This window comes from Lepidochelys kempii, chromosome 6, assembly GCF_965140265.1.
Source record: "Lepidochelys kempii isolate rLepKem1 chromosome 6, rLepKem1.hap2, whole genome shotgun sequence".
Classification (NCBI taxonomy): Eukaryota; Metazoa; Chordata; order Testudines; family Cheloniidae; genus Lepidochelys; species Lepidochelys kempii.
Genome location: NC_133261.1, coordinates 19,798,504 through 19,823,159, shown reverse-complemented (window position 1 = coordinate 19,823,159; position 24,656 = coordinate 19,798,504). Strand labels below are relative to the sequence as shown.

General features: G+C 45.5%; 1 protein-coding gene across 3 annotated transcripts in view; it reads left to right on the top strand.

Annotated features, from left to right (window-relative positions):
* LOC140912511 (NACHT, LRR and PYD domains-containing protein 12-like) overlaps positions 1–24,656 on the top strand; it is a 75,081-nt gene that overhangs the window by 39,353 nt on the left and 11,072 nt on the right. For all 3 annotated transcript variants that reach the window (XM_073347001.1, XM_073347000.1, XM_073346999.1), the window contains 5 exons: positions 4,630–4,800; positions 8,647–8,817; positions 10,020–10,193; positions 18,539–18,709; positions 20,394–20,564. In XM_073347001.1, the coding sequence (XP_073203102.1) occupies positions 4,630–4,800; positions 8,647–8,817; positions 10,020–10,193; positions 18,539–18,709; positions 20,394–20,564 (858 nt within the window). The remainder of the gene's footprint in view (positions 1–4,629; positions 4,801–8,646; positions 8,818–10,019; positions 10,194–18,538; positions 18,710–20,393; positions 20,565–24,656) is intronic.

Sequence of the window (24,656 nt, the reverse complement as noted above, 5' to 3'; positions counted from 1 at the left end):
GTCTGTATTCGCAAAAAGAAAAGGAGGACTTGTGGCACCTTAGAGACTAACCAATTTATTAGAGCATAAGCTTTCGTGAGCTACAGCTCACTTCCTCAGATGCATATCGTGGAAACTGCAGCAGGCTTTATATATACACAGAGAATATGAAACAATACCTATTCCCACCCCACTGTCCTGCTGGTAATAGCTTATCTAAAGTGATTTCCAGCACAAATCCAGGTTTTCTCACCCTCCACCCCCCCACACAAATTCACTCTCCTGCTGGTGATAGCCCATGTACCTGCTCCCAGTCAAGGGCAAGCTTCCTTTGTTAATAGTTTTTTAGGGGTTTATGAAGTTTTAGGGACGGGGATATTATTCTAGGGGGGATTTTAACAAGGTGCTTAATCCCACTTTGGATCGATCAAATGTACCCAGAGAGCTTTTGGGAAAAGCAAGTGCAAATTTGTTGCATCACTTAGAAAATGTCTGGCAGGAGATGAATCTGGATGTTGGGAACGATACATATTCTGCTACTTGTGGATCTTATTTCAGTATTTATATGATTTTTATTCTAGGACCTTGGCTAATTTATTAAAAAAAGAGCTTTGTTATATGACCCCCTTAGAATTAAAGAGCTGGAATACAATTTTCAGAAGTGTGTATATATAGTAATAAGAAAGAGATCAATAAAAGTGAGTTCTGGGATGCCAAAAAGGTGGTAATGAGGGAGCGCCTTATAAATAAAGCACCATACCTCAAAAAGACGAGAGAGCATGAAGAAGAGAGTTTGGTTAATAAACTTTCTATTTTGGAAGGTAGACATAAATCGACAGAACATACAAGAGTGTATAAGAAAATAATTGAGATAAGAGGGAAGATTAGTTTGTTACAAACAGGTACAGCCGAGTAAACACTTATATATATTCAACAAAAATATTATGAAAAGGACAATAAGGCTGATCGGCTTTTCCCCAGAAAGTTAAAACAGAAATCAGCCTTCCCCCTGATTAGAAATAAAAAGGGAGATTTGGTAACCGGCATCAAAGAGATCTCTGAATTGTTTGCTAACTTGTCCATAGTTAGTACACTTCATAACAGCCAAACCCTGAACTTATAAATAGATATTTGAGAAGTGTGATGCTACCTCAACTCTCAGTGGATTATGGGGCAGCTCGTGATAGGCGAATTGCTGCAGAGGAATTGAAGTTGTAATTATGACTTGAATATCCAACAAAGCTCCAGGTCCCAGTAGGGTTTCTGGCATCTCTCTGATAATATCAGAAGAACTCTCAGTTTGATCTATAATGTTAATTCTAGCAATTCTTCCTGTGTGCTGCTTTCTTTGGATGCTGAGAAAGCCTTTGACTGGCTGGAGTGGGAGTACTTCAGGCAGATTTTGGTATGGTTTGGTTTTGGAAATCAGTTTTCTACAGGCATTTTGGCCTTGCATTCTCATCCTCAAGTGTCTGCTTTGGTTAATGGTCATCACTCCCCTCCCTTTAATTTGTTTAGGGGTATGAGACAGGGTTGTTCCTTATCCTCTCTATTGTTTGCTTTGGCAATGGAGCCATTTGCAATAAATGTGAAAAACAGCCCCTAGAAAAGGCATCAAAACATCTCCTAGATTAAAACACAAAATAGCTTGTATGCTGATGTCTTGTTGTATTTGCAGGATCCAAAAGCCTCATTAAAAATGATAGGATAATTGATTTTGGAATTTGGGCAGGTATCAGTTTTCAAAATAAAGGATGACAAATCTGAAATTTTTAGGAATTGATATTCCTGAAGGGGTCAAAACAAACTGTTGGCAGGTACATACATTTAAAAGGACTAAGGAATCTTTAAAATATTTAGGAATAAATATTGTGGAGAAACATAAAAATTCTTTTTAAAGGCAAATTATCCTCCACTGTGAAATAAAATAATAAAGTACTTGGAAGAATGGAACTAATATGAAATTTCTTGGGTAGGTAGGGCAGCCTCGGTAAAGATGAATTTCGTCCCAAAGTTATTATTTTTGTTTCTGTGGATCTCTGTTGGTATCCCTGACATGAGATTAAAAACATGGCAGGATGTGCTGTTAAAATTAATATGGAAACATAAAAGACAAAAGGTGAGTTCTAAAGTTCTGTTTAAGTCTATAAAGTGAATTGGACTATGTCCCCCTAATTTTATCGTCTTCTTCTTCTTATGCATCACAATGGAAAATATATGATAAATTAGGTTCACAATAGACCATCTGAACATTGGGTAAAACTTGAACAAGACTGGAGCTCAGACGCAGCTATTTATAGTAATTATTGGTTTAAGAAAAAATGTAGGTCACCAAAAATAAAAGTCACCCGTTCATCCAGTCTATCTTAGCCACTTTGGACAATTTTTTTTAAAAATTTGTGTTGCGAAAGGCCCTCTTCCTTAGGTATAGTCATTAATAATCAGGAAATTATCCCTAGAAAATATCAAAGTGACTATTCATTGTGGATAGGAGCTGAGATGACTCAATTTGGACAGCTGTTCTGGGGTCCTGATTTAAAATCACACCAAGAGATATGTAATAAGGTAAAAATCCTGTATTTTCAATATTTACAAGTCGAACACTTTATTGTAAAATCTAGTTACAAGACTGTGCTATCTAGACCTTTAACCGAATTTCAGGAGTTGCCCCAGGAGCAAGCTGGAACAAAAGGTTTAATTGCTAAGACATATACAATTTTGATTGAAAAAGATGTTGATGAGAAAACAACCCAGATGAAAATATGGAAGAAGGATTTGGACAAAGAAATTGATCTGGATGAGCGGGTCCCTATATGACAAAGGGGATATACATCTTCAATTTGTGTAGCTCATAAATAATTTTTTTTATAAAATACTGTATTCATGGCATGTTGCTTCAGTTAAGATCCATTATATTTTTGCTACTAAGGAGGTGCTCTCTTGGAGGGGTTGCAGGAAAAGGGGAACATACTTGCATATGTGGTTGTTGTGTCCAAGAATTTGATAGTTTTGGGAGGAAATTGTTAAAGATTTTCATCTTATGACAAAATGCCAGCTTCCTGGGAGATGCCCTGACCTGCTTAATTAATGCTCCAGTACATGATCTATGTTTTAAACTGAAAAACAAATTAATTTCTTTTTTATTGTTAGCAGTAAGACTTTGTATTGCACATTATTGGAAAATTGTAGGACTTCTCCTATGGAATTGTGGTATAGTAAAATATGTGCTGTACTTGCACTGGAAATGCTTTCAGATCAAATACGTACGCAAGCGAGAGGCCAAAAAGAGGATAGGCATTTAGAAATTTGGTTACCCTTTTTAGCATACTCAGAGGAGGAGAGCTCCCCAACCAGCAAGCCAGAATCTTTAACCAGATTCTATGAATATTAACCGGATCCTGAATAAGTAATAAGTAATGTACAATGTGGTATTTTATTGTAACTTTGCTTTACTAAAAAGTTTCAGAAAGAAAAAATCTGTATGAGCAGAAGGCTAGTAGCTTCTTGTTCAGATGGGTGGCAAAGACGTCTGGTGTCCCCCAATGGAGGAAGATGTGGTCTCTTTGTTATAATTTCCTATCATTGCACTACTGCGGGTGCAGCGCCCCTGCAGGTAGCAACAGACACCCTCATTTTTACTTAGAGCATGGTTAGGTGACACCGTGGTTAATAACACTGGCAGGCAGTCTGCACCAAGGGAGCTGAAATGGTGAGAGACTATAAGAACAATTTCATTGTGGGTATATCCACAATGCAACAACAACAACAAAAAACCCGGTGGGACCGAGACTCAGAGCCCAGGTCAGCTGACTCGAGCTGGTGGGGCTCAGGCTGCAGGGTTATAAAATTGCAGTGTATGAGTCCGGGCTCTGAGACCCCACAAGGCAGGAAGGTCTCAGAGCCCAGGCTCCAGCCTGAGCCTGAATGTCTACAGTGCAGTTTTATAGCCCTGCAGCCCAAGCCCTGCCAGCCTGAGTCAGGTGGCCAAGGCCAGCTGCAGCCGTGCCATGGGTTGTTTATTGCACTGTGGACATGCCCTGTAGGCCCAGCCTATGAGACTCAGCTTCCTAGGGAAATTCCAGCCTTTTCTAGTCTATGGTCCAGCCCAGAAAAAATGGGAGAGGGAGAGAGGACTGAAAAGCTGGCAAAATGGAACCCATCCCTGAGTCCTGAATGTTCAACACTAAGTATCCCATAGATGGAGGTTTGTTTGCTGAGCCCTAAATAGAAATGATGCAACAGAGAGAAGAATGGGCTCCCCCTCATTCACAGAACTGTACCATACCTTCCAGCAGTGTGTTCATTATTTCCCAGTGAGATTCCTTTCGCTCCCTTTCTTTCCCGTCCCCTGACCCCTCATTGATAATACTTTCTTTATTAGGGGAAACCCAAGTGTTTCTGCTCAGGGATGGAGTTTGGGAACTTTGCCTTTGAATAACATTCGTGTGTGGAACAAAGGATCAGTGAGAGCTACGGGTGCATGTGGATTGAAACCTACAAATGGTCATGTGATCCTCAGCATCCACTGGCACAATGCTGTGGATTTTATTCCCAGAATAAAGGACTCTTTCTAAGAACACACTGGTACCCACTGAGGAACCGGACAGACAGAGGTGCTCATTTTCCTCTCTGTTTATCTGTCTCCTGCAGGCTTACTAACGGCCATCTTACCAACGCTTGTTATAGGGATCTCTCTTCTGCTCTCAGTACCAAACAGACCCTGACTGAGCTGGACCTGTCAATGAACAACCTGGGAGACTCGGGTGTGAGATTACTATGTGAGGGACTGAACCATCCAACCTGCAAACTGCAGAGACTGGGGTGAGTACTTGCAGGTTTCTTTCTGTAAAGAACTCAGCAGGCCATGAGGATGGTGTGTGATGTCAGCTCTTGTAGGAGCATGGAGAGGCTGAAATCTGTGTGTCCCTCCAGCATCAGGTGTGTCAGTGGCTCCCAACAGCCTGATGGCTGGTCATTTTTGGAGAACGGAAGTGATAAATAAGGATGGTCCCAAACTGGAGCACTAATTCCAAACTCCCCTAAAAGTGATCTTCACTGAAATGGATTTTTGAATAAAAATTGAAGCATAATCTCATCTTCTGAGGGAAAAGCCCATTTTAAACACCACTTTATAATCTTTAAAACTATTTTACATATATTGTGCATCTAAGCATCGAAGGCAGAGGTGTGAAACTCACTCAGGGAAGAGGCCTGATTTGTATGGTTAATTGTAGTCCAGGGTATAAATACAATGTACTCCCTGTGATGCACAATAGACTCCTCCCCTGATAGCAACAATCAAGGGGACAATTTGGGTTTATGTAGTAACTAATTGTTTTGTTTATTATTTGTGCTGCGCTTTCTTGCCACATTCCTCATCAGTGAGAAAATCTGCTCCCCTTTAAGGTCACTGCATTTCTGCCCTTGGTTTCTCTTCCTTCTCCATCCTTCTTTCTGTTTCTCTTCCTCTTGCTGGTGTTTGGGAGTTTGCTCTGTTCCATGTCTCTGCATTTTCTTCTCTGTAGCAACTTCCAATCCGCAAGCTACTGGGTTTCATGCCCACCCCTTCCTACCTCTTCCAGCCACCAAAATGATCAGTGATTTAAAGCCCATTGATGATGGTTCAGAGTCAATATTAACTAAGTTGATACTCCAGTCAGAATACCAGGCAACAGGATAGTTCAGACCCCCGAGTTGTTGTTTCAGGCTGTCTGCCAACTCAGGTAAACGTCATTGTATGTGTTACACTGGATTCGCATTGAGAAGGTGATCTCTGCTGCCATGAGGGCTAGAAACTTACTTTGTTTAAATGGCAGCTTAGATTTTGGAGAATCTGAGAATGTCATATGGGCTGCATAAATATATCATGCACATCAGATCCTCCTGCAGGCTGCATGCTTGGTGTCTGCAGTGTAAGAGGTTCCCAGGTTCCATGGCTGATCTGGGCAGGGTTAAGGAAGTAAAGGGGAAGCAGGTGTGGAGGAAGCTATCTAACGGGGATGCACTGTCCTTTACCCTTCAAGCTGACAATGTCTTGGGAAGTTATTACCCAGTATAATGAGTTGATTTCCTCTTGCTTTTAAAACTTGTTTTTCACAATAAAGCAAGACTCGATGAAAGGGACTTGAAGTGAGTTGTAGCTGGGACTTAATTTTTCCTCACCAGCTGCTGAGTCTGCCCATTGGCTTACACTATGCCATAGGGAAAGAGGAAACCCTGTATTTGGAATACTCCCTTGGGAAAGGCCAAACTCAGCCTTTGGTGAGCAACATCTAGGCCTCAGTGGACAAACCTAAGCCTATGTCATGGTTACAAGGCTAGCTACACCCTGTCCCCTTTCAGGTCTTTTTGAGTGCACCCACCTCAGGCCCTGGGCCCCTAGTCCTTGCTTCTCTCTGGGTGGAATCATGCAACTTCCCCACTCTTAGACAAGGCCCAGGGTAGCAGTCCCCTTTGTGTTCACTGTGATGGCCCTGCAAGTCTGACCGGTTCAGCCAGTACCTGTGTATCCACTGTGATTATCCTGCGGGTCTAAGTGGGTTCAACACCTGTGATTCTTCCCTTCGGGAGTCTCTGACTAGTCAAACCCAGTGGCCAGAACAGCCTTCTGAGAACACAAGTATTGTTTATTTAATAAGAAGAAAACCTTTTAGGGAAAAAAAAAGGTTTCAAAACATCAGAGTCTACATGCATAGTTATCTTACCTGGAATCCTATCACTCCCACCCCCGTCTCCACTGGAGATCTAGGCTGGTCTAGCTTCCTCAGACACTCTAGTAGATTCTAGGGTGTGACCCTCTGTTTCCCTTTGCCTTAGCTCCCTAGGTATGTCTCCTTAAACCCTTCTATGGTCCCCTCGTGTAAAAGTGGAATATTGTGTCCCAGCAGGAGGGGGAGCTAGTATCACCCAGGCTAATAGTTCTGGCATTGTCCTTTGAGGGTATGGTGTTAGGTGTTTATCTCAAGCAATCTCCCCCTTCCTGACAGCCCTGCTATTAAGCTGGCAGTATGAAGTTGGTCATGGCAAGTCAGCAGGAGCTAGAGGTGTAGGTATTTTCTTCTGGAGGTGGGCAGATCTACTTGCGGGAAGTGTGCATTGCTTATTTGCACTCTTTTGAAGCATAGTCAGCCTTGCATGCTGCAGGTCGTTTTCATCTGTTATGGCCCTCCGGGCAGTTTTAAGAGTGATGGCATCGTCAAAGTTTGCGGGATCTATATGAGCCAACCCATATAAATTAGATGTGAATGTATGGCTAAGGCGGCCACTAAAGGCTGTATTCAGCTCCGAATCAACAAGATGCGTGGGCTGATTCCTGCCCCACACTGCTGCACAATATTCTGCCGGATCAAACACTAGAGCCAGGACTGAAGTTTGCAGAACATTTGCCTCTTCTCCCCAGGAGGTGAACTTTTTCTTTCAATGGATGTTAGCCTGCAGTCCAGTTTGACTCCTAAATAAGTGACAACTGGCTGGAAAGGGAGTGGATGATCCTCCACACAGAGTGTAAGAGGCAGATTGATCAGGGAGCACATGGCCAGTGCTTCTTAGTTTCCACACTAAGGGCCAGATCCTCAGCTGCTGTCAATCAGCAAAGCTCCACTAACTTCAAAGTAGTTTGTCTGATTTACACCATCTCAGCATCCTGCCTTGCGCATCACTGGAAATTCAGTCAAGGTTTCTTAAGGGAAGTCATTTGGCATCTATCAGTTTCTTCTTAGTATTGTGCACTTGTATGTAACATGTACAACACATCAGGGCTCAGTCATTCTATCTACCCTTTCAGTTCTTCCCGAATGCACTGCAATTTAACTCCTAAGCTTCTGATCTCTCTCCAGGCGCATCCCTTCCACATCATTTTGTCATAGTCCAACACACACGAATTTTCCACAAGCACCTTTAGGTTACTGTTTATTACATTGTCTGCTCAGAGCTCTGTTCAAATTTCACTAACAAAATGGCACTACTCCCAATGCAGCTGAAAAGGTATTAACAACGGACAGTGGCATTTTCCCTAAGAGCAGGGCTAGGCGCTCCAGTGGTTAAGAATGTGGCGGGCAGTCTGCCACTGGTAGAAATGCAATGGTGAAAGATGGTAACAATTTTCATTGTAGGCCCAGCCCGTGAGACTGCCCTCCCTTGCAAATTGAGGCCTTCTTTAGTGTGTGGTCAAGCCCAGGCAACATGGAGAGTGATGGGGGACTTGAGACAAGGCAAAACTCACCCATCCTTGAATGTTCAATACTGAGTATCCCACAGAGGGCAGCTTGTTTGTGGAGTCCTAATTAGAAATGATGCCGCAAGAGAGAGAAGAATGGGCTGCCCCCATCCACAAAACTGCAATAGACTTTCCAGTGAGGTTCCTTTCCCTCCCTTTCTTCCCCTTCCTGTCCTATCAGGTGTAATAAAGTTTCTTTAGTAGGGGAAACCCAAATGTTTTTGCTCAGGAGATGGAGGTTGGGAACTTTGCCTTAGAATAATGTTCATGTATGGAACACAGGATCAATGAAAGCTACAGATGCCTAGGATTGAAACCGACACCTGGTCATGTGGTCCTCAGCATCCACTACTACAGCTCTGTAATTTTTAATCCCAAATTAAAGGAATCTTCCTAGAAATCCACTGAGACCGAAGTGCTCATTTCCCTCTGTGGTTATCTGTCCCCTCTAGGCTTTCTAACTGCCATCTCACGGCCGTGTGTGGTGGGGATCTCTCCTCTCTTCTCAGCACCAAACCCACCCTGACAGAGCTGGACATAGGGGAGAACAACCTGGGGGATTCAGGAGTGCAGCTGCTGTGTGAGGGACTGAAACATCCACACAGCAAACTGCAGAAGCTGCGGTGAGTATTTCTAAGTTTCTCTTCTGGAAAGAGCTCAGCAGGGTCTGGGGACGGTGTGTAATGTCAGCTCCCTGCAGGCTCATGGTGAGGCTGAAAGCTGAGTGTCCCTCCAGCCCCTGATGTGTCAGTGGCTCCCAACATCCCGATGGCCCCTCATGTTTGGAAAATGGAACGTATAAAGAAAGATGAGCCCAAACAGGAGCCCTCGTTCAACCCCGCCTCCCCTGAAATTGAGGACGAAGTTGTAGTAATATTCACTAAAAATGTAAGTTCAATAAAGCATGATCTCACTCCCTTTGATAACAACCAATTCGTACAACGATCTTTAAAACAATGTTACATTTTCTGCGATTTAAGACAAATGAAAGGACAAGAGGCCTTACAAAGCCTCAGAATCCTAAATCTCTTACAGCCCTGCCTAAGGGAGGGTGTGAGAGAGATTCTGTGTGAGGGAGGTAGAATTCTTCCTGCCCATCCTTCACGGGCAGGGGAATTTGCCTGCAGCTAAATCCTTCTGCGAGCTGCACCATGTTCTTCTGTTTGTACAGCTAGCCGTGCTGGCCAGTGAGTCGCAGGACTTTATCATGCCTCCTTCTGTTCTGCTCTTGCCTGCTTTGGTTCTACTTTTGCATCACAGTGGAGAGAGAAGGGATCAGACCTTTGGCTCAGGGGAATGCAAGGGCACAGCCGTAGTGCGGGTTGCAAGGAGAGGGAGGCTTTCTGTGCTTTTCCTTCCCCTCGAGCACCTTGAAATAACTTCATTTTTCCACTCCAGCTCTGAGTCTGCCCAGTGGCTTATAGCCTGCCATCGGGAAAGAGGAAACCCTGTATCTAGAATGCTACCTTGTGAAAGGCCAAATTCAGACTTTGGTGAGCAACATCTAGGCTGCAGTGGACATGTTCAATCCTGTGCCACAGTTACAGGGCTAGCTACACCCCTGTCCCCTTTCGGGTCTCTCTGGGTGCACCCACCTCAGGTCCCGGGCCTCCATCTCTCTCTGGTGGAATCATACAATTCTCCCACTCTTAGGCCCACTGAGAGCTAAAGCTGCATGTGGACTGAAATCCTTATGTGATCCCTAGCATCCACGACTACAGCAGGGTGATTTTATTCCCAGAATAAAGGACTCTTTCTAGAAACCCACGGAGGGAACTGGCCAGACAGAAGTGCTCATTTCCCTCTCTGATTATGTCTCCTGCAGGTTGATGAATTGTGGTCTGACAGCCAGTTCCTGTGGGAATCTCTCCTCTGTTCTCAGGGCCAAACCGACCCTGACTGAGTTGGATCTTGTGCTGAACAACCTGGGAGAGGCGGGAGGAATGAAGCTGCTGTGTGAAGGACTGAAACATCCCGACTGCAAACTGCAGAAACTGAGGTGAGTATTCACACATCTTCCTGCTGGAAAGAACTCAGCAGGGGGAATGGATGGTGGAAGATGTCAGGTCCTTGAAGGAACACGGAGAGGCTGAAAGCTGAGTGTCCCTCCAGCACCTGTTGTCTCAGTGGCTCCCAATATCCCTACGGTCTATTGCGATTGGAGAACAGAATTTATTAATAAAGATGGGACCAAACTGGAGCAGTAGTTCAAACTCCCCTGAACATGAGGAATGAGTGATTTCCACTAGCATGTATTTTTTTCAATAAAAATTGAAGCAGGTTCTTTTAAACACCTGTTTAATCACCTTTAAACAAGACTACATTTATTTTGATTTCAAACTAATAGAAACACAAGAGGTCCAAGGAGATCAGGAGCCTAAATCTCTCATCTGTCTGCCTCAGGGGGAACTGTGGGAGGGATAAAAAGGAGTACTTGTGGCACCTTAGAGACTAACAAATTTATTTGAGCATAAGCTTTCGTGAGCTACAGCTCACTTCATCGGATGCATGCAGTGGAAAATACAGTGGGGAGATTTTATATACACAGAGAACCTGAAACAATGGGTGTTACCATACAGACTGTAACGAGTGTGATCAGGTAAGATGAGCTATTACCAGCAGGAGAGGGGAAAAAAACAAAACAAAAAATCCCCATAACCTTTTGTAGTGATAATCAAGGTGGGCCATTTCCAGCAGTTGACAAGAACATGTGAGGAATAGTAGGGGGGGAAATAAACATGGGGAAATAGTTTTACTTTGTGTAATGACACATCCACTCCCAGTCTTTATTCAAGCCTAATGTAATGGTGTCCAGTTTGCAAATTAATTCCAATTCAGCAGTCTCTCATTGGAGTCTGTTTTTGAAATTTTTTTGTTAAAGAATTGCTACTTTTAGGTCTGTAATCGAGTGACCAGAGAGATTGAAGTGTTCTCCGACTGGTTTTTGAATGTCATAATTCTTGATGTCTGATTTGTGTCCATTTATTCTTTTACGGAGAGACTGTCCGGTTTGGCCAATGTACATGGCAGAGATACACACAAAGTGTTTGGTCAATGTACATACACAGTGGTACACACAAAGATGGACTACAAGCCGTCAGGAACAGTATCCCTGATAATGTCACGGCAAACCTGGTGGCTGAACTTTGTGACTATAAAAGGTTTTGGTGTCCCCCCCCATCCTGCTGGTAATAACTCACCTTACCTGATCGCTCTCGTTACAGTGTGTATGGTAACACCCATTGTTTCATGTTCTCTCTGTATATAAAATCTCCCCACTGTATTTTCCACTGCATGCATCCGATGAAGTGAGCTGTAGCTCACGAAAGCTTATGCTCAAATAAATTTGTTAGTTTCCAAGGTGCCACAAGTACTTCTTTCCTTTTTGCGGATACAGACTAACACAGCTGCTACTCTGAAACCTGGGAGGGACACTGTTTCAGAGAGGAACAATTTTTCCTGCACATGTAATGCTGACAGACACCGGTGGTCAGTGGGCAGGTTTGAACTGGGGACCTCTGGAGATTCGTGCATGAGCCTCTACCACATGAGCTAAAAGCCAACTGCCTGTTAGCTAAGGCTGTAGAGCAGACTTATTAATTGCTCTCTCTTTAAGTGGTCTCGGTGCTACTAGAGGGGACAGAACACCACACCCAGGAGGTGTGTGGGTTACATACTTCCCCTAGCTGAGGAAGCATGTCCCAAGCTTCAGAGACTTCCCAGTTGGAATCCTGGATGAGCCCCCACTTGTAACACCGACAGACACTGGTCACCGACGGGCAGGATCGAACTGGGGACCTCTGGAGCTTAGAGCATGAGCCTTTACTACGTGAGCTAAAAGCCACCTGCTTCTTAGCTAAGGCTGTAGGGCAGACTCATTTTATCTCTCTCTTTCAGGGATCTCGGTGCCACTAGATGGGACAGAACACCACACCCAAGAGGTGTGTGTGTTACACATATCCTTTACATGCCAAGGGGTCAGGAAGATTTGTCTGTAGCTAAACCCTCTTCAAGAGCTACCATTTGTTCTTCTGTTTGCCCAGCTGCCTGTCCTGGCCAGTGCACTGTGGGATTTTATCATGGCCCCCTTCTACTCTTCATTGGTTGCTTAGTTGTTTATTTTGCCCCTAAGAGCAAAGAAGGGATCGGACCTTGTGCTCAGGGGAGCGCGAGGGCTGCAGCTGGGCAAGGAGAGAGAGGCTTCCTGTGCTGTCCCCTCTGTAGCCCGATCTATAGATTATAGAGGAAATATAAATATAATCCCCAGTTATCACTTTGAGGGTTGACAGTATCTTGTCCCAAGATCGGGCCCAGTATTTATTCAAATCATTATATAATGGGAAACTCCGATGTGCACAGCTGCAACACTCACACTACAGGAACTCCTCTATATTTACAAATAGTTTATTAATATATTTAGCACAGTCACAAACATATCCAGCTCAGGATTCTACAGAATGTACATCTGTACATCCATTTACTCACACCATCCATTGTAGAACAACCTGAAATGTGAGCCATCATAGAATCATAGGACCGGAAGGGACCTCAAGAGGTCATCTAGTCCAGTCCCCTGCACTCACGGCAGGACTAAGTATTATTTAAAACATCCCTGACAGGTTTGTCCAACCTGCTCTTAAAAATCCCCAATGATGGAGATTCCACCACCTCCCTAGGCAATTTATTCCAGTGCTTAACCACTCTGACAGTTAGGAAGTTTTTCCTAATGTCCAACCTAAACCGCCCTTGCTGTAATTTAAGCCCATTGTTTCTTGTCCTATCCTCGGAGGTTAAGAAGAACAATTTTTCTCCCTCCTCCTTGTAACAACCTTTTACATCCTTGAAAACTGTTATCATGTCCCCTCCCAGTCTTCTCTTCTCCATACTAAACAAACCCAATTTTTTCAATCTTCCCTCATAGGTCATGTGTTTCTAGACTTTTAATCATTTTTGTTGCTCTTCTCTGGACTTTCTCCAATATGTCCACATCTTTCCTGAAATGTGGTGCCCAGAACTGGACACAATTCTCCAGCTGAGGCTTAATCAGTGCAGAGTAGAGCGGAAGAATTACTTCTTGTGTCTTGCTTACAATACTCCTGCTAATTCATTCCAGAATGATGTTTGCTTTTTTTGCAACAGCGTTCCACTGTTGACTCATATTTAGCTTGTGATCCACTATGACCCCCAGATCCCTTTCCGCAGTACTCCTCCCTAGGTAGTCATTTCCCATTTTGTATGTGTGCAACTGATTTTTCCTTCCTAAGTGGAGTACTTCGCATTTGTCCTTACTGAATTTCATCCTATTTACTTCAGACCATTTCTCCAGTTTGCCCAGATCATTTTGAATTTTAATCCTATCCGCCAAAGCACTTGCAATGCCTCCCAGCTTGGTATCATCCACAAACTTTATAAGTGTACTCTCTATGCCATTATCTAAATCACTGATGAAGATATTGAACAGAACTGGACCCAGAACCGATCCCTGCGGGACCCAACTCATTATCCCCTTCTAGCATGACTGTGGACCACTAATAACTACTCTCTGGGAACGATTTTCCAACTAGTTATGCACCCACCTTATAGTAGCTCCATCTAGGTTGTATTTCCCTAGTTTGTTTATGAGAAGGTCATGCAAGACAGTATCAAAACCCTTACTAAAGTGAAGATATACCGCATCTACCGCTTGCCCCCTATCCACAAGGTTTGTTAGCCTGTCAAAGAAAGCTATCAGGTTGGTTTGATATGATTTGTTCTTGACCAATCCATGCTGACTGTAATTTATCACCTTATTATCTTCTAGGTGTTTGCAAATTAATTGCTTAATTATTTGCTCCATTATCTTTCTGGGTACAGAAGTTAAGCTGACTGGTCTGTAATTCCCCAGGTTGTCCTTATTTCCCTTTTTATAGATGGGCACTAAATTTACCCTTTTCCATTCTTCTGGAATGTCTCCTGTCTTCCATGACTTTTCAAAGATAATTGCTAATGGCTCAGATATCTCCTCAGTCAGCTCCTTGAGTATTCTAGGACGCATGTCATCAGGGCCTGGTGATTTGAAGACTTCTAACTTGTCTAAGTAATTTTTGACTTGTTTTTTCCCTACTTTAGACTCTGATCCTACCTCATTTTCATCTTCCTCATCACCATCACCTTCCCCTTCATCATCAGTGGCCATCATTCTGGCACCTCCGAAGAGCTACATCTCCTTCTCCTACTGCCCCTAGGCTGGGATGCAACTTTTATATGATGTTACGCTGATGCCTCTATGTTTGATGCAAGGCTTTTCCCCCTTTTCCTCATTTGTATTTCCTCACCTTGCTAATGTTGGAGTATCCTTCTCCTGTAAGTCAGTATATCAGTGATCTCAGCTTATCACATAGGTCAATTTGTTACCATGGCCCTCTTTTGGTTAGGTGTCTGTGGATGTAGCTCATGTACCTGTTATGTATCTCAGTTCATTGCCATAACACTCTTGTGGTTGGGCCGTGTTCCTGTGGTCAGAAATCCCCCTTAAATACTCTATTTACAGCTCCCTGTTTCTGTTGGGCTGTTTATCTGTTCAGAGTTCCTAGGCCTCAAGCCTTATGCTAACTTGCTGAAGCTAATGTCTTAGAATCATAGAATCATAGAATATCAGGGTTGGAAGGGACCTCAGGAGGTCATCTAGTCCAACCCCCTGCTCAAAGCAGGACCAATCCCCAATTAAATCATCCCAGCCAGGGCTTTGTCAAACCTGACCTTAAAAACCTCTAAGGAAGGAGATTCTACCACCTCCCTAGGTAACGCATTCCAGTGTTTCACCACCCTCCTAGTGAAAAAGTTTTTCCTAATATCCAACCTAAACCTCCCCCACTGCAACTTGAGACCATTACTCCTTGTCCTGTCCTCTTCTACCACTGAGAATAGTCTAGAACCATCCTCTTTGGAACAACCTCTCAGGTAGTTGAAAGCAGCTATCAAATCCCCTCATTCTTCTCTTCTGCAGACTAAACAATCCCAGTTCCCTCAGCCTCTCCTCATAAGTCATGTGTTCCAGACCCCTAATCATTTTTGTTGCCCTTCGCTGGACTCTCTCCAATTTATCCACATCCTTCTTGTAGTGTGGGGCCCAAAACTGGACACAGTACTCCAGAGAGACCTCACCAATGTCGAATAGAGGGGAACGATCACATCCCTCGATCTGTTGGCTATGCCCCTACTTATACAACCCAAAATGCCATTGGCTTTCTTGGCAACAAGGGCACACTGCTGTCTTACAGGACACAGGCCTGTAGGTTCCTTGCATTACTGCTGAATATAATGTGAAGCAGTGAATATAATACAAGCAAGCTCGCTCTACGAGCTACACCTCCCTTTGTTCATCTTCTGAGCAGCCAGCACAGTGTGAACTGCACCATTCACCAGTGTCAGCTTCCTCCTGGCTGAGGTGGCTCTAGCCTGTGAAGTCCCCGCACTGGGAAGTGAAGCAAGGCTCAGCCAAGAGAAACAACCAGTTTATAGAAATACCCTTGACAAGAGGCCCCTCCGGGAATAGAAAAATGTTTCTAGTTACTAAGGTAGCAGTATGTGGGTGTCCTCTGTCATGTGACAGGCCATTATCACATTGATCCAAGTCATTGGACTAGGCAGGGCCAGGAAATAGCAAACAGTTTCTCTCCAGCACTCCTCTGTGTCAGATCCTTGTCATCTGGGGGCAGAAGTGAACTGAAACCTTTCACTGAATGAAGCCTCTTCAGTCTCTCACTTGGAAAGGGAGTTTGGCAGAGAACTGTAGGAGGAGATAGCTGCGCTTCCAGATTTTCCTGGGAGCAAATGGAGTTGCAGAGAAACCGGTGAGAGCGACCTTCTCCTTTCTGCTACAAGTGGGAATGGCAGTGGGAGCAGATGAATGATCCCCCCGAGAATCCTGTTGCTCAGCGACCTCCAACTGGGGTAGGGTGAGTTGCAACATCACATTCACTTTCCAACACTGACGGACAGCTTTAGGGGGGCCTCTAACATGTTGCCCCAAGGAATTGCCAGGCCCAGCCTGGGCACTGGGGGCTGATCTGCTGCTGTGACCAAGAAGCGGGGGGCTTGATGGCAGGGGGAGCTTACTGATGGGCAGTTTGTATTGGTGCTCTGGAAGGCTTTACCCTTTCTCAGGAGATCTTCGGGTGAGCTGGGGACCAATCCGTCTCAGACTGGGGCAGCTGCATGAGCATTGGCTGCTGGATTTCAGACTGCAAGCTGCTGTGAATAGTCAGACGCAACTTTTTAAAAAAATACAGCGATCCAGGCAGCAGTATCTCTTGGGAAAGGCACTTCCCCAGCAGCAAGGCAACATCACTGACCACTAAGTACAGACCACAGGGCAGCCAAGTGTCAGGTATCTCATCTGACCCTGGTTTGGCAACTCTGTGACTCCTGTCCCTACTGCAGATGGAATCCAGTGAAGACAGGGAGTGTAGTTCCTCTGGCCAGTCACTAGAGGTCACTGCTGCTTCATATTTTGGAAGGGGCCGGGGGGAAGTACTTGCGAAATGTTCCATAACAGGTAACGTTGTCAAGTTGATGATGCACACAGGGCCGCTGTGCCAGGTTATGAAATGTAAACGTCGTATTTGTCCTTGTATAAGATGCTTTGCTTTTCCTTGGGGAAATGTCCTGGTTTTCTGACCTTTAGGGTTTGCCCCTCCTGTTCCTGATGGGGCAGAGGAAACTTAACTAGTTTTCTGAACTTGGAGTATGAGCCTGTGCCACTCCACATTTTGGAAGGCTGTGTGCTGGGCAGCAATTGGAGCTACCTGAACGCCGGTCTCTGTAAGGGATCAGAGAGGCTGGTCTGGCATTTAGATCTGAACATGGACAGGGCCAGGCTCAGTCTGATCTTCCCTGGGAAAGCGCTCCCCAGCTGGGGCCTGCTGCTGAGAATGCTCTGCCTGTGCCCCTGGGAGTCTGACCTGGACTTTGTTAGCTGTAGTGCCCATGGAAAATGTAGTCAGGTTGGTGGATCACGGGTGGGTGAACAGTCTCTGAGACAGCCTCACCTTGAGCTATTACGAGTCTTGTAAATCAGGGCTACTGCTAGGGTTTGGAATGATATCCTGAAACTCATGGGGGTTTGGTACAGTTTGAGAGTCATGGTGTGATATGCTCAGATAATTTGGCTGCTGCACACTGTCTGAGCTGTACTTTGCGTGTGACATTTACCTTCAGTCCCAGAGAAGGAATTCCAGTCTCAGCCAAGGGGATTCAGGAGTGACACCACTTTGTGGAGGCTGAAACATCCCAACTGTAAAATACAAAGATTAGCATGAGCAGCCACTGGCTTCCTTTGTAATTCCCTCCCCAGTCTTCACTTCCTACACCAATCCATGTATATTTTCATCCATTGATAAATTGTGACTCACACTACATGTCAGGGAGTTTAAGGCCAGTGAATTTCCACACTAGGGACCAGATCTTCTGCTGGTACAAATCAGTATCGCTCCACTGACTTCAAAGTAGCTTCACTGATTTACACCAGCCATGGATCTGGCCTTGACCATCACTGGAAGTTCGTTTGAGCTTTCTTGAGGGAAGTTGTGAGGCACCTATCAGTCTGTCTCTAGCATTATGAGCCCATATGTAACACAGACACTAGCTCTGGGCTCATTTTATCCCACTTTTTAGCTCTTCACAAATTTCTGACGCCTCTACAGTCACTCCCATGATGCTGCTGTCACAACAGTGGGTCTGCAATGGTGAAAGACTGTAACAATTTAATTGGAGGCCCAGCCTGCGAGACTGGGCTCCCTATGGAAATTCCAGCCATTTCTAGTGTATGGTCAAACCTAGGGAAAATGGGACAGGGATGGGGGGACCTGACCCTCAGCAAAACTGAGCCCATCCCTGAATTCTGAATGTTCAGAACTAAGTACTCCAGAGGCTGGCTTCGTGGCTGAATCCTAAGTAGAAATGAGACAGCAAGAGAGAACAACAGGCTTCCCACGTCTGCAAAACTAAAGTATAGCTTTAACTGCAGGAGCAGTTTCATTATTTTCCAATGAGAATCTTGTCCCTCCCTTTATTCCCTCTCTCCTGGCTCCTCCTTTAATGTTTCTTCATTAGCAGAAGCTACAGTGCTTATGCTCAGGGGATGGAGTTTGGGAACTTTGCCTTAGAATAACATTCATATGTGGAATACAGGATCAATGAGAGCTGCAGCTGCACATGGATTGAAATCCTCACATGGTCCTCAGCAACCACTGCTGCAGCTCTGTGATTTTATTCCCGGAATAAAGGAATCTTGCTATAAAAACCCAAGGAGGGAACAGGACAGACAGAGGTGCTCATTTCCCTCTGTTTATGTGTCTCCTGCAGGTTGATGGGTTGCCAGCTCACAGCTGCTTGTTGTGAGGATCTCTCCTCTGTTCTCAGTATCAACCAGACGCTGACCGAGTTGGAGCTGAGGGGGAACCTCCTTAGAGATTCAGGAGTGCAGCTGCTGTGTGAGGGACTGAAGCATGCAAACTGCAAGCTGCAGAAACTGGGGTGAGTGTTTACAGGTTCCTTTTCCGTAAAGAACTCAGCAGGCTGTGCCGATGGTGTGAGACTGTCAGCTCCCAGCGAGTAAATGGTGAGGCTGACAGCTGACTCAGCCTGCAGCACCTCATGTGTCAGTTGTTGACAACATCCCGCTGGCCTGTCATGTTTGTAAACTTGAAGCTATAAAGAAAGATGGGGCCAGACTGGAGCTTTACCTCCAAACTCTTCCTCTTCCTCTCTGAATTTGAGGAATAAGTGTTTTGCCTGTAATTGAATACATGTGCTGGTAGTATCACCTATTATTAAGTTTGCCCGATACTTCCTATTGTAAGTCTGTCTTCAGTTGCTTATAAATTGGCTGAACTCTAACTGCTTGGATGGAAATTTTCCATACTGGGTGTCTGCGTCAGGCTGAACTTTTTTAGTAAATTTAAGCTCAACAGCGCAAATGCTTCCAAGAACAAGATTAGGGTGAACATACGTTTTTATCAGCTATTTTGCTGAGGAGATCTCGCCCCCACCACCCTTACGTTGGAGAAAGGACTCAACATTTAGCAGGGCGCAGCCTTTTTGTTAGATGTGCCTTTTGCTTTTCCTGTGAAAATCTTCCCAAACGGGCATCTCTGGGCCTTCCTGTGTTCTGTCCCAAGCCTACAGACCAGCTCAAGTTAATTGCATCCTCCACAGAGGCTCAAGGGCTGTCCAAGCCTTCTGTCACAGCCTTCTGTAGGCATCCCATGCCTGCCTTCCAGCGGGACCGAATAATTATGCAGGGCCATTTGCTCTATGGCTAATCAGACTCTGGGAGCAGGGGCAAAGCAAGAGGTTTGGTATAAAAGGCTAAGTTGATCTTGACAGAGGGGTCCTCTTTTTTGATTTGACAAATGGCTGTGACCTTTTCTCCAAGGGAAGACCCCACCCTGCTGAAGGGTTGTTGGGACTGGAATCTGCCTGGGTCTCCATAGAGGTGATGTGGGGTGGGGGGAGCATTTAAATCCTGTTATTGTTTTATGTTTTCTCTGTATGTTTTTGTCCTTAAATAATTGCACTCTGCTTTGAGAGTGCTGGGTAGGTCACTAGTAAACCACAGTTACAGGCTTTGGAAAGAGAGCAAAGTCCAGGGACTGCACTTAGTCAGACCTTCTGGGGATAATCAGAGTGTGGCTGCCCCAGCCTAAACTCCCAGTCAGAAGGGAATGGGGCATGGGTCCCTGCCGAGAGAGAGGTGAATGCTAGAAGCCTGAGGGAGTTTTCCTTGAGCAGACCACAGAGGGGATCAAAGGTGCAGTTACTCTAAAACTCTGACAGATGGGAGTGCAGGGGCCATCCTGAATTCTGGTTGGTCAGTGGAAAGGACTAGGGGTGGTGCTTAGTCTTTCCCCACCCCTTATTCCTCATTGGTCGATGGCAGAGGGTTGGGGCTTGAAGCGTCTGGCTCATTCCCAGGGCGGTCCAGTCAGGGTGAAATGCATGGAGCCGGGCTTATGCAGAAAGTCCCACCCAACACTGGTTTCTCATTAGACTAGGGGTGAGGCTTGGGACAGGGTGTGAGGCAGGGCTTCTGGCTCATTCTCAATGCTGATTGGTCCAGGAGAGAAGTGGGTGGGTGTGTGGGGCCACCTGTCATAACAGCTGGGACAAGCCCCATTCACACAGTGATTGCTTGTCTCTGCATTTCTCTCTCCTGCAGGTTGAAAAATTTCCTTCTCACAGATGCTTGCTGTGAGGATCTCGCGGCTGTTCTCAGCATCAGTGACAGCCTGACAGAGCTGGAGCTGGGTATTGACTATCTAAGAGATTCTGGAGTGCAGTTGCTGTGTGAGGGACTGAAACACCCAAATTGCAAACTGCAGAAACTGGGGTAAGTAACATTTGGCCTCCTCTGTGCATTTACAGGTGTCCTTTTGTGTAAAGCGCTTGGCAGGGTGTGTGGCTGGTGTCTGATGTCTGCTCCCTGCAGCTACATGGAGATGCTGAGAGATTAGTGTCTCTCCAGCACCTCCGTCATTGGCTCACAACACGCACTGGAATGCCCTGCTTGGAAAATAGAAATTTTTAAGTAAAGCAGGGCCCACACCAGAAGCTGGCTCCACAGCCCCCTGATATTTAGCGAATAAATAGATTTTTTTTTTAAAAACAACTCTTTACTAAAATGCATTTGCTTTAAAATAGTGCAGTCTTTCCCCTTCAGCTAGCGGCCTGTTTTGTAGAGAACTTTGATGACTTTTGACACCTTGACATATTGATTTAAAATTTATTAAGGCAAAAGAGGTTCCAGGAGCTGGAGGATTCTTAACCTCCCGATCTGAGCTGAACTATCCAGTGTGGTTTCAGCTTCAGCCCTAGCCATGGTAGCTCCTGCCTTGAAATTCACAGAGATGGGGCGGAAGCTTCTCTCAGCTGAGAGGCGCCACCAGTTTGGAGAAATACCCTTTAAAGTGCAGCCCTTTGGGAGTGGGGAGGTGTGGTCACAGTAACAAACTGGGCAGGTTAGAACAGAGGCCAATGTTGGACTCATTATAAAACACAAAACCCTTTGGGGCAAGCTGTGGTTCCTCCCTTTTCTATTCTAGTACATGTCTGCTCAGTGGGTCTTCTTTCGTGACTGAACTTCTACCTGGTGTGGGGTGCTCCTGGGAATTTGGGCCAGATTTTCAGAATTGCTCAGAACCCAGCAGCTCCCATTGTCACTCTTCTGCCCAAGTTTTCCAGAGACCTGCACGGTGGATGCTGAGATCTCTTGAAAAGCAACAAAAGCACAAGCAGAGTGAATGGCAAAATCAGCCTCCCAGCTAAGGTCCATCATTGGAGGTTTGGGGTTAGTGCCACTAAGCCCTAATGCAGGGATCCCAATTCCCCCCCCCCCAAGAACATCAGATCCACAGCCTGGAGGGCTGAGCTGCTTCTGTCACCATCTCTCCCTTTCAGCCATCAAGGGAAGCCTCAAAACTCTGCCTATCTGTGTGTAGATGGATGGGATTCAACTCCGGGCTAGTTTATTTCTTCTTTTATTCTCACCATCAGTGCCTCTTCCTTATCTTCCCTCTTGAGGATAAGGTGCATTTCATCTCCATTACACAGCCTGCAGAAAAGAGAATCCACCAGCTACTATCAAAACCCCTCCTCTCTGTAGGGAAAGTAGCCATCAGTCAGTGGTTTCTCTTCCCATCACCCCACTGACTTTCCTTCCCTCCCCCTTGCTCTGGGAGCCTTCTGCTCAGGACACCTGCTGCCTCCTGTCTCCTCCTGAGGATCAAAACCTACAGCTCACTGGTGCCTCCCATCTGTGTGGCCCTGCAGAGTCCTGCCCCTTTTATCCCTCATAGGTTGGGGGAGGGTTGGGAGTGAGTCATTCACAGATGGTGGCATGAGAGGCAGTGATGCTAAATGGTTAGACAGCTCAGGAATGTGATGGTACCTCATCTGCCCCAAATTCAGCTCCATTTTCGTTGCTTGGCTGAGCCTGGAACTATGAAATTTCCAGCTCACTGGGGGAAACATCTTTGGGTTTCAACCAATCAAATATACCTCCATTACAACTGTCAGAAGCCCTGCCTCTGAGCCCCTGGCTGGACAAAGCTGCCCATCTGTCAATGCCCCAACCTGGTCTCTGATCTTCACGCAAGTTCTCTCTTCCCTTTCACACTATGCCCCCATTTCCCTGTCTCTTTCTTTCCTCTCAGTTTCTTTCCTCCCTGCTCCCCAATGGGCTTGCTATAGGACACTGACCTTTCTGAAAGTGCGTCACCCCATCCCCTTGTCTTTCATGTTCAGTGTAAAATTAACCTTTGGACAGTACAGCTCCCTGACCCTCAAAACCACAACTTGGTCTGGTGGGTGATTCATAGGCCTTATGCACTAGACTTGTATTGTTGGAGTTTCAACTGGTTTTTTGAATGAGCGATCCACAGGCAATTCAATGTGTCCAACTCGCCACGGCTGAATGGACTCAGGCTTTGCCCTCCACACTGGCATTGTCTTACCCAAAAGTATTGGAGCTAAATCCGTGCATCTGTCCTCATGCATATAGATTAGAAGGCCAGAAGGGACCTTGTGACAGGTAGTCTGACCTGTACAATACAGGCCAGAGAACTTCCCTGAATTAATTCCCGTTTGAACTAGGGCGTCTTTTTTGAGAAAAGGTCCAATTCAAACCCAACCACAAGTGTTGCACAAGAGAAATGTGCAAACAAACCCTTGAAAACAAGAAAACATCCCATTTAAATATCGTCACCCCTCACAAAACACATTCACCACTTCCACTGCCAGACTCTGCTCCTCCATAAGTCCTATGCTCTGCCATGTGCAGTAACGCAACGCACGCATTGCATTCCTCACAACCGCACTATAATGCGAACCTTCACTCTGACCTTGGGCGCGTGTGTGTCTGCTGGACACCCGTGCCTTCATATTTCAGAGGACGGCATCATTTGCAATAGCTGAGACAAAGCTAGTACCTTGGTTTATCTCCCAGGACTGTAGAGGAATGAGGATCCCTTTGAATGGTGTGAGGACTGAGGGTTGGCTGGGTACTTACCCTCTGGCCTGTCCTTTGTAAGGTTGGGAGGGCAGGAGGTGCTGGCCTGTGCTCCTCAAAGGCAGGAAGGAGCTGACTGTAACAGCTGGTTGTGAATCACAACAGCTGGTTGTGAACAAAGCCATTTTCCATTTTAAAAAAAATTTAAATGCAGAATTTTCAGCCAGCTCTGCTCGCTGCAGTACTGGGAGCCTCCAAATCTGCTTTGCCCACCAGCAGCTCCGGCACCAGATGGCCTGGCAGGCACTCTACAAGCTGAGCCACTGTTTCATTGCAGCCCTGCCTTCTGAGGGGGCTGTGCCCTATGTGTAGAGGACAACAGGGGGACCTGTCTTATACCACTCTCTGGTTTGGCTGCAGGCTCTTACCTACAACTGGGGCAAATGGGCCCTTGAGGTCCTGGCTCTGAGAGACCTCCACCATCAGAGCACTGATGGCCCCTCTTCTTTCCTCTCTCATCCATGACCAGAGAGTTAAAGGAGAAAAGACTGACTGCCCCCAAAACGATCCCTCTTGTGGAAGAGAGCTGTGGCCAGAGCAGATGCAAGACTAGCTCAGAAAACCCCTTAACCAAAAGGGAGCCTGCTCATTGCTATTTTTATAATTTAATATAGCATACTTCAGTTTAGAGTCATTTGTATGAGCCTCCAGTGGAATCCAATTTAAAAAGATCTTGAGACTCTGCCACAAAGAGGAGACCCCTGGTGTGCCCATTACCCAGGAGTGGAGGCAGAGAATTCTGGGAGCTCCACAGAGGGGTGGTTCTAGTCTCTGGCTGGCTGTCAAATTTTGGCCGTCTCTAACCAGCAGGAAAAAAGGGAACACCTACAATACATGGATAGGGTGAGAACTATCAGTCTGCCAGTTTTCAATCCACTTCATAGGTGTTGTATTGATTTTTGTACAGTGCTATTTTTTAATCCAAATGCAATGTGCTAATAAATCAGGTTTCTTGCAGAAGTCTAAGTACATCATCTCAGTAGTTACCTTTATCAACCAGACTCTCCGACAAACCTGTTTTCCATGAACTACATTGACTGCCATTATTGATATTCAGTCCTTTACCTCTTTATTACTAGATCCATCTCTGCTGTTCCATTATTTTTTCCTGGGTTGATGGGAGGCCAAATGACTCCGTTCGTTCCATTTGTCATTTTAAAATATCAGCACAGCATTAGCTTTCTTTCAGTCCTCTGGAACGTCCTCAGTTTCCCAAGATTTACTTATCAACAGCCCAGTCACTGGAGACTTTTAAGAGCAGGTTAGACTGGGGTGGCCAACCTGAGCCTGAGAAGGAGCCAGAATTTACCAATGTATGTTGCCAAAGAGCCATAGTAATACATCAGCAACCCCCAATCAGCTCTCTCCCGCCCCCCTCCTCCCCCCGCTCCCAGTGCCTCTCACTCACTGGCAGCC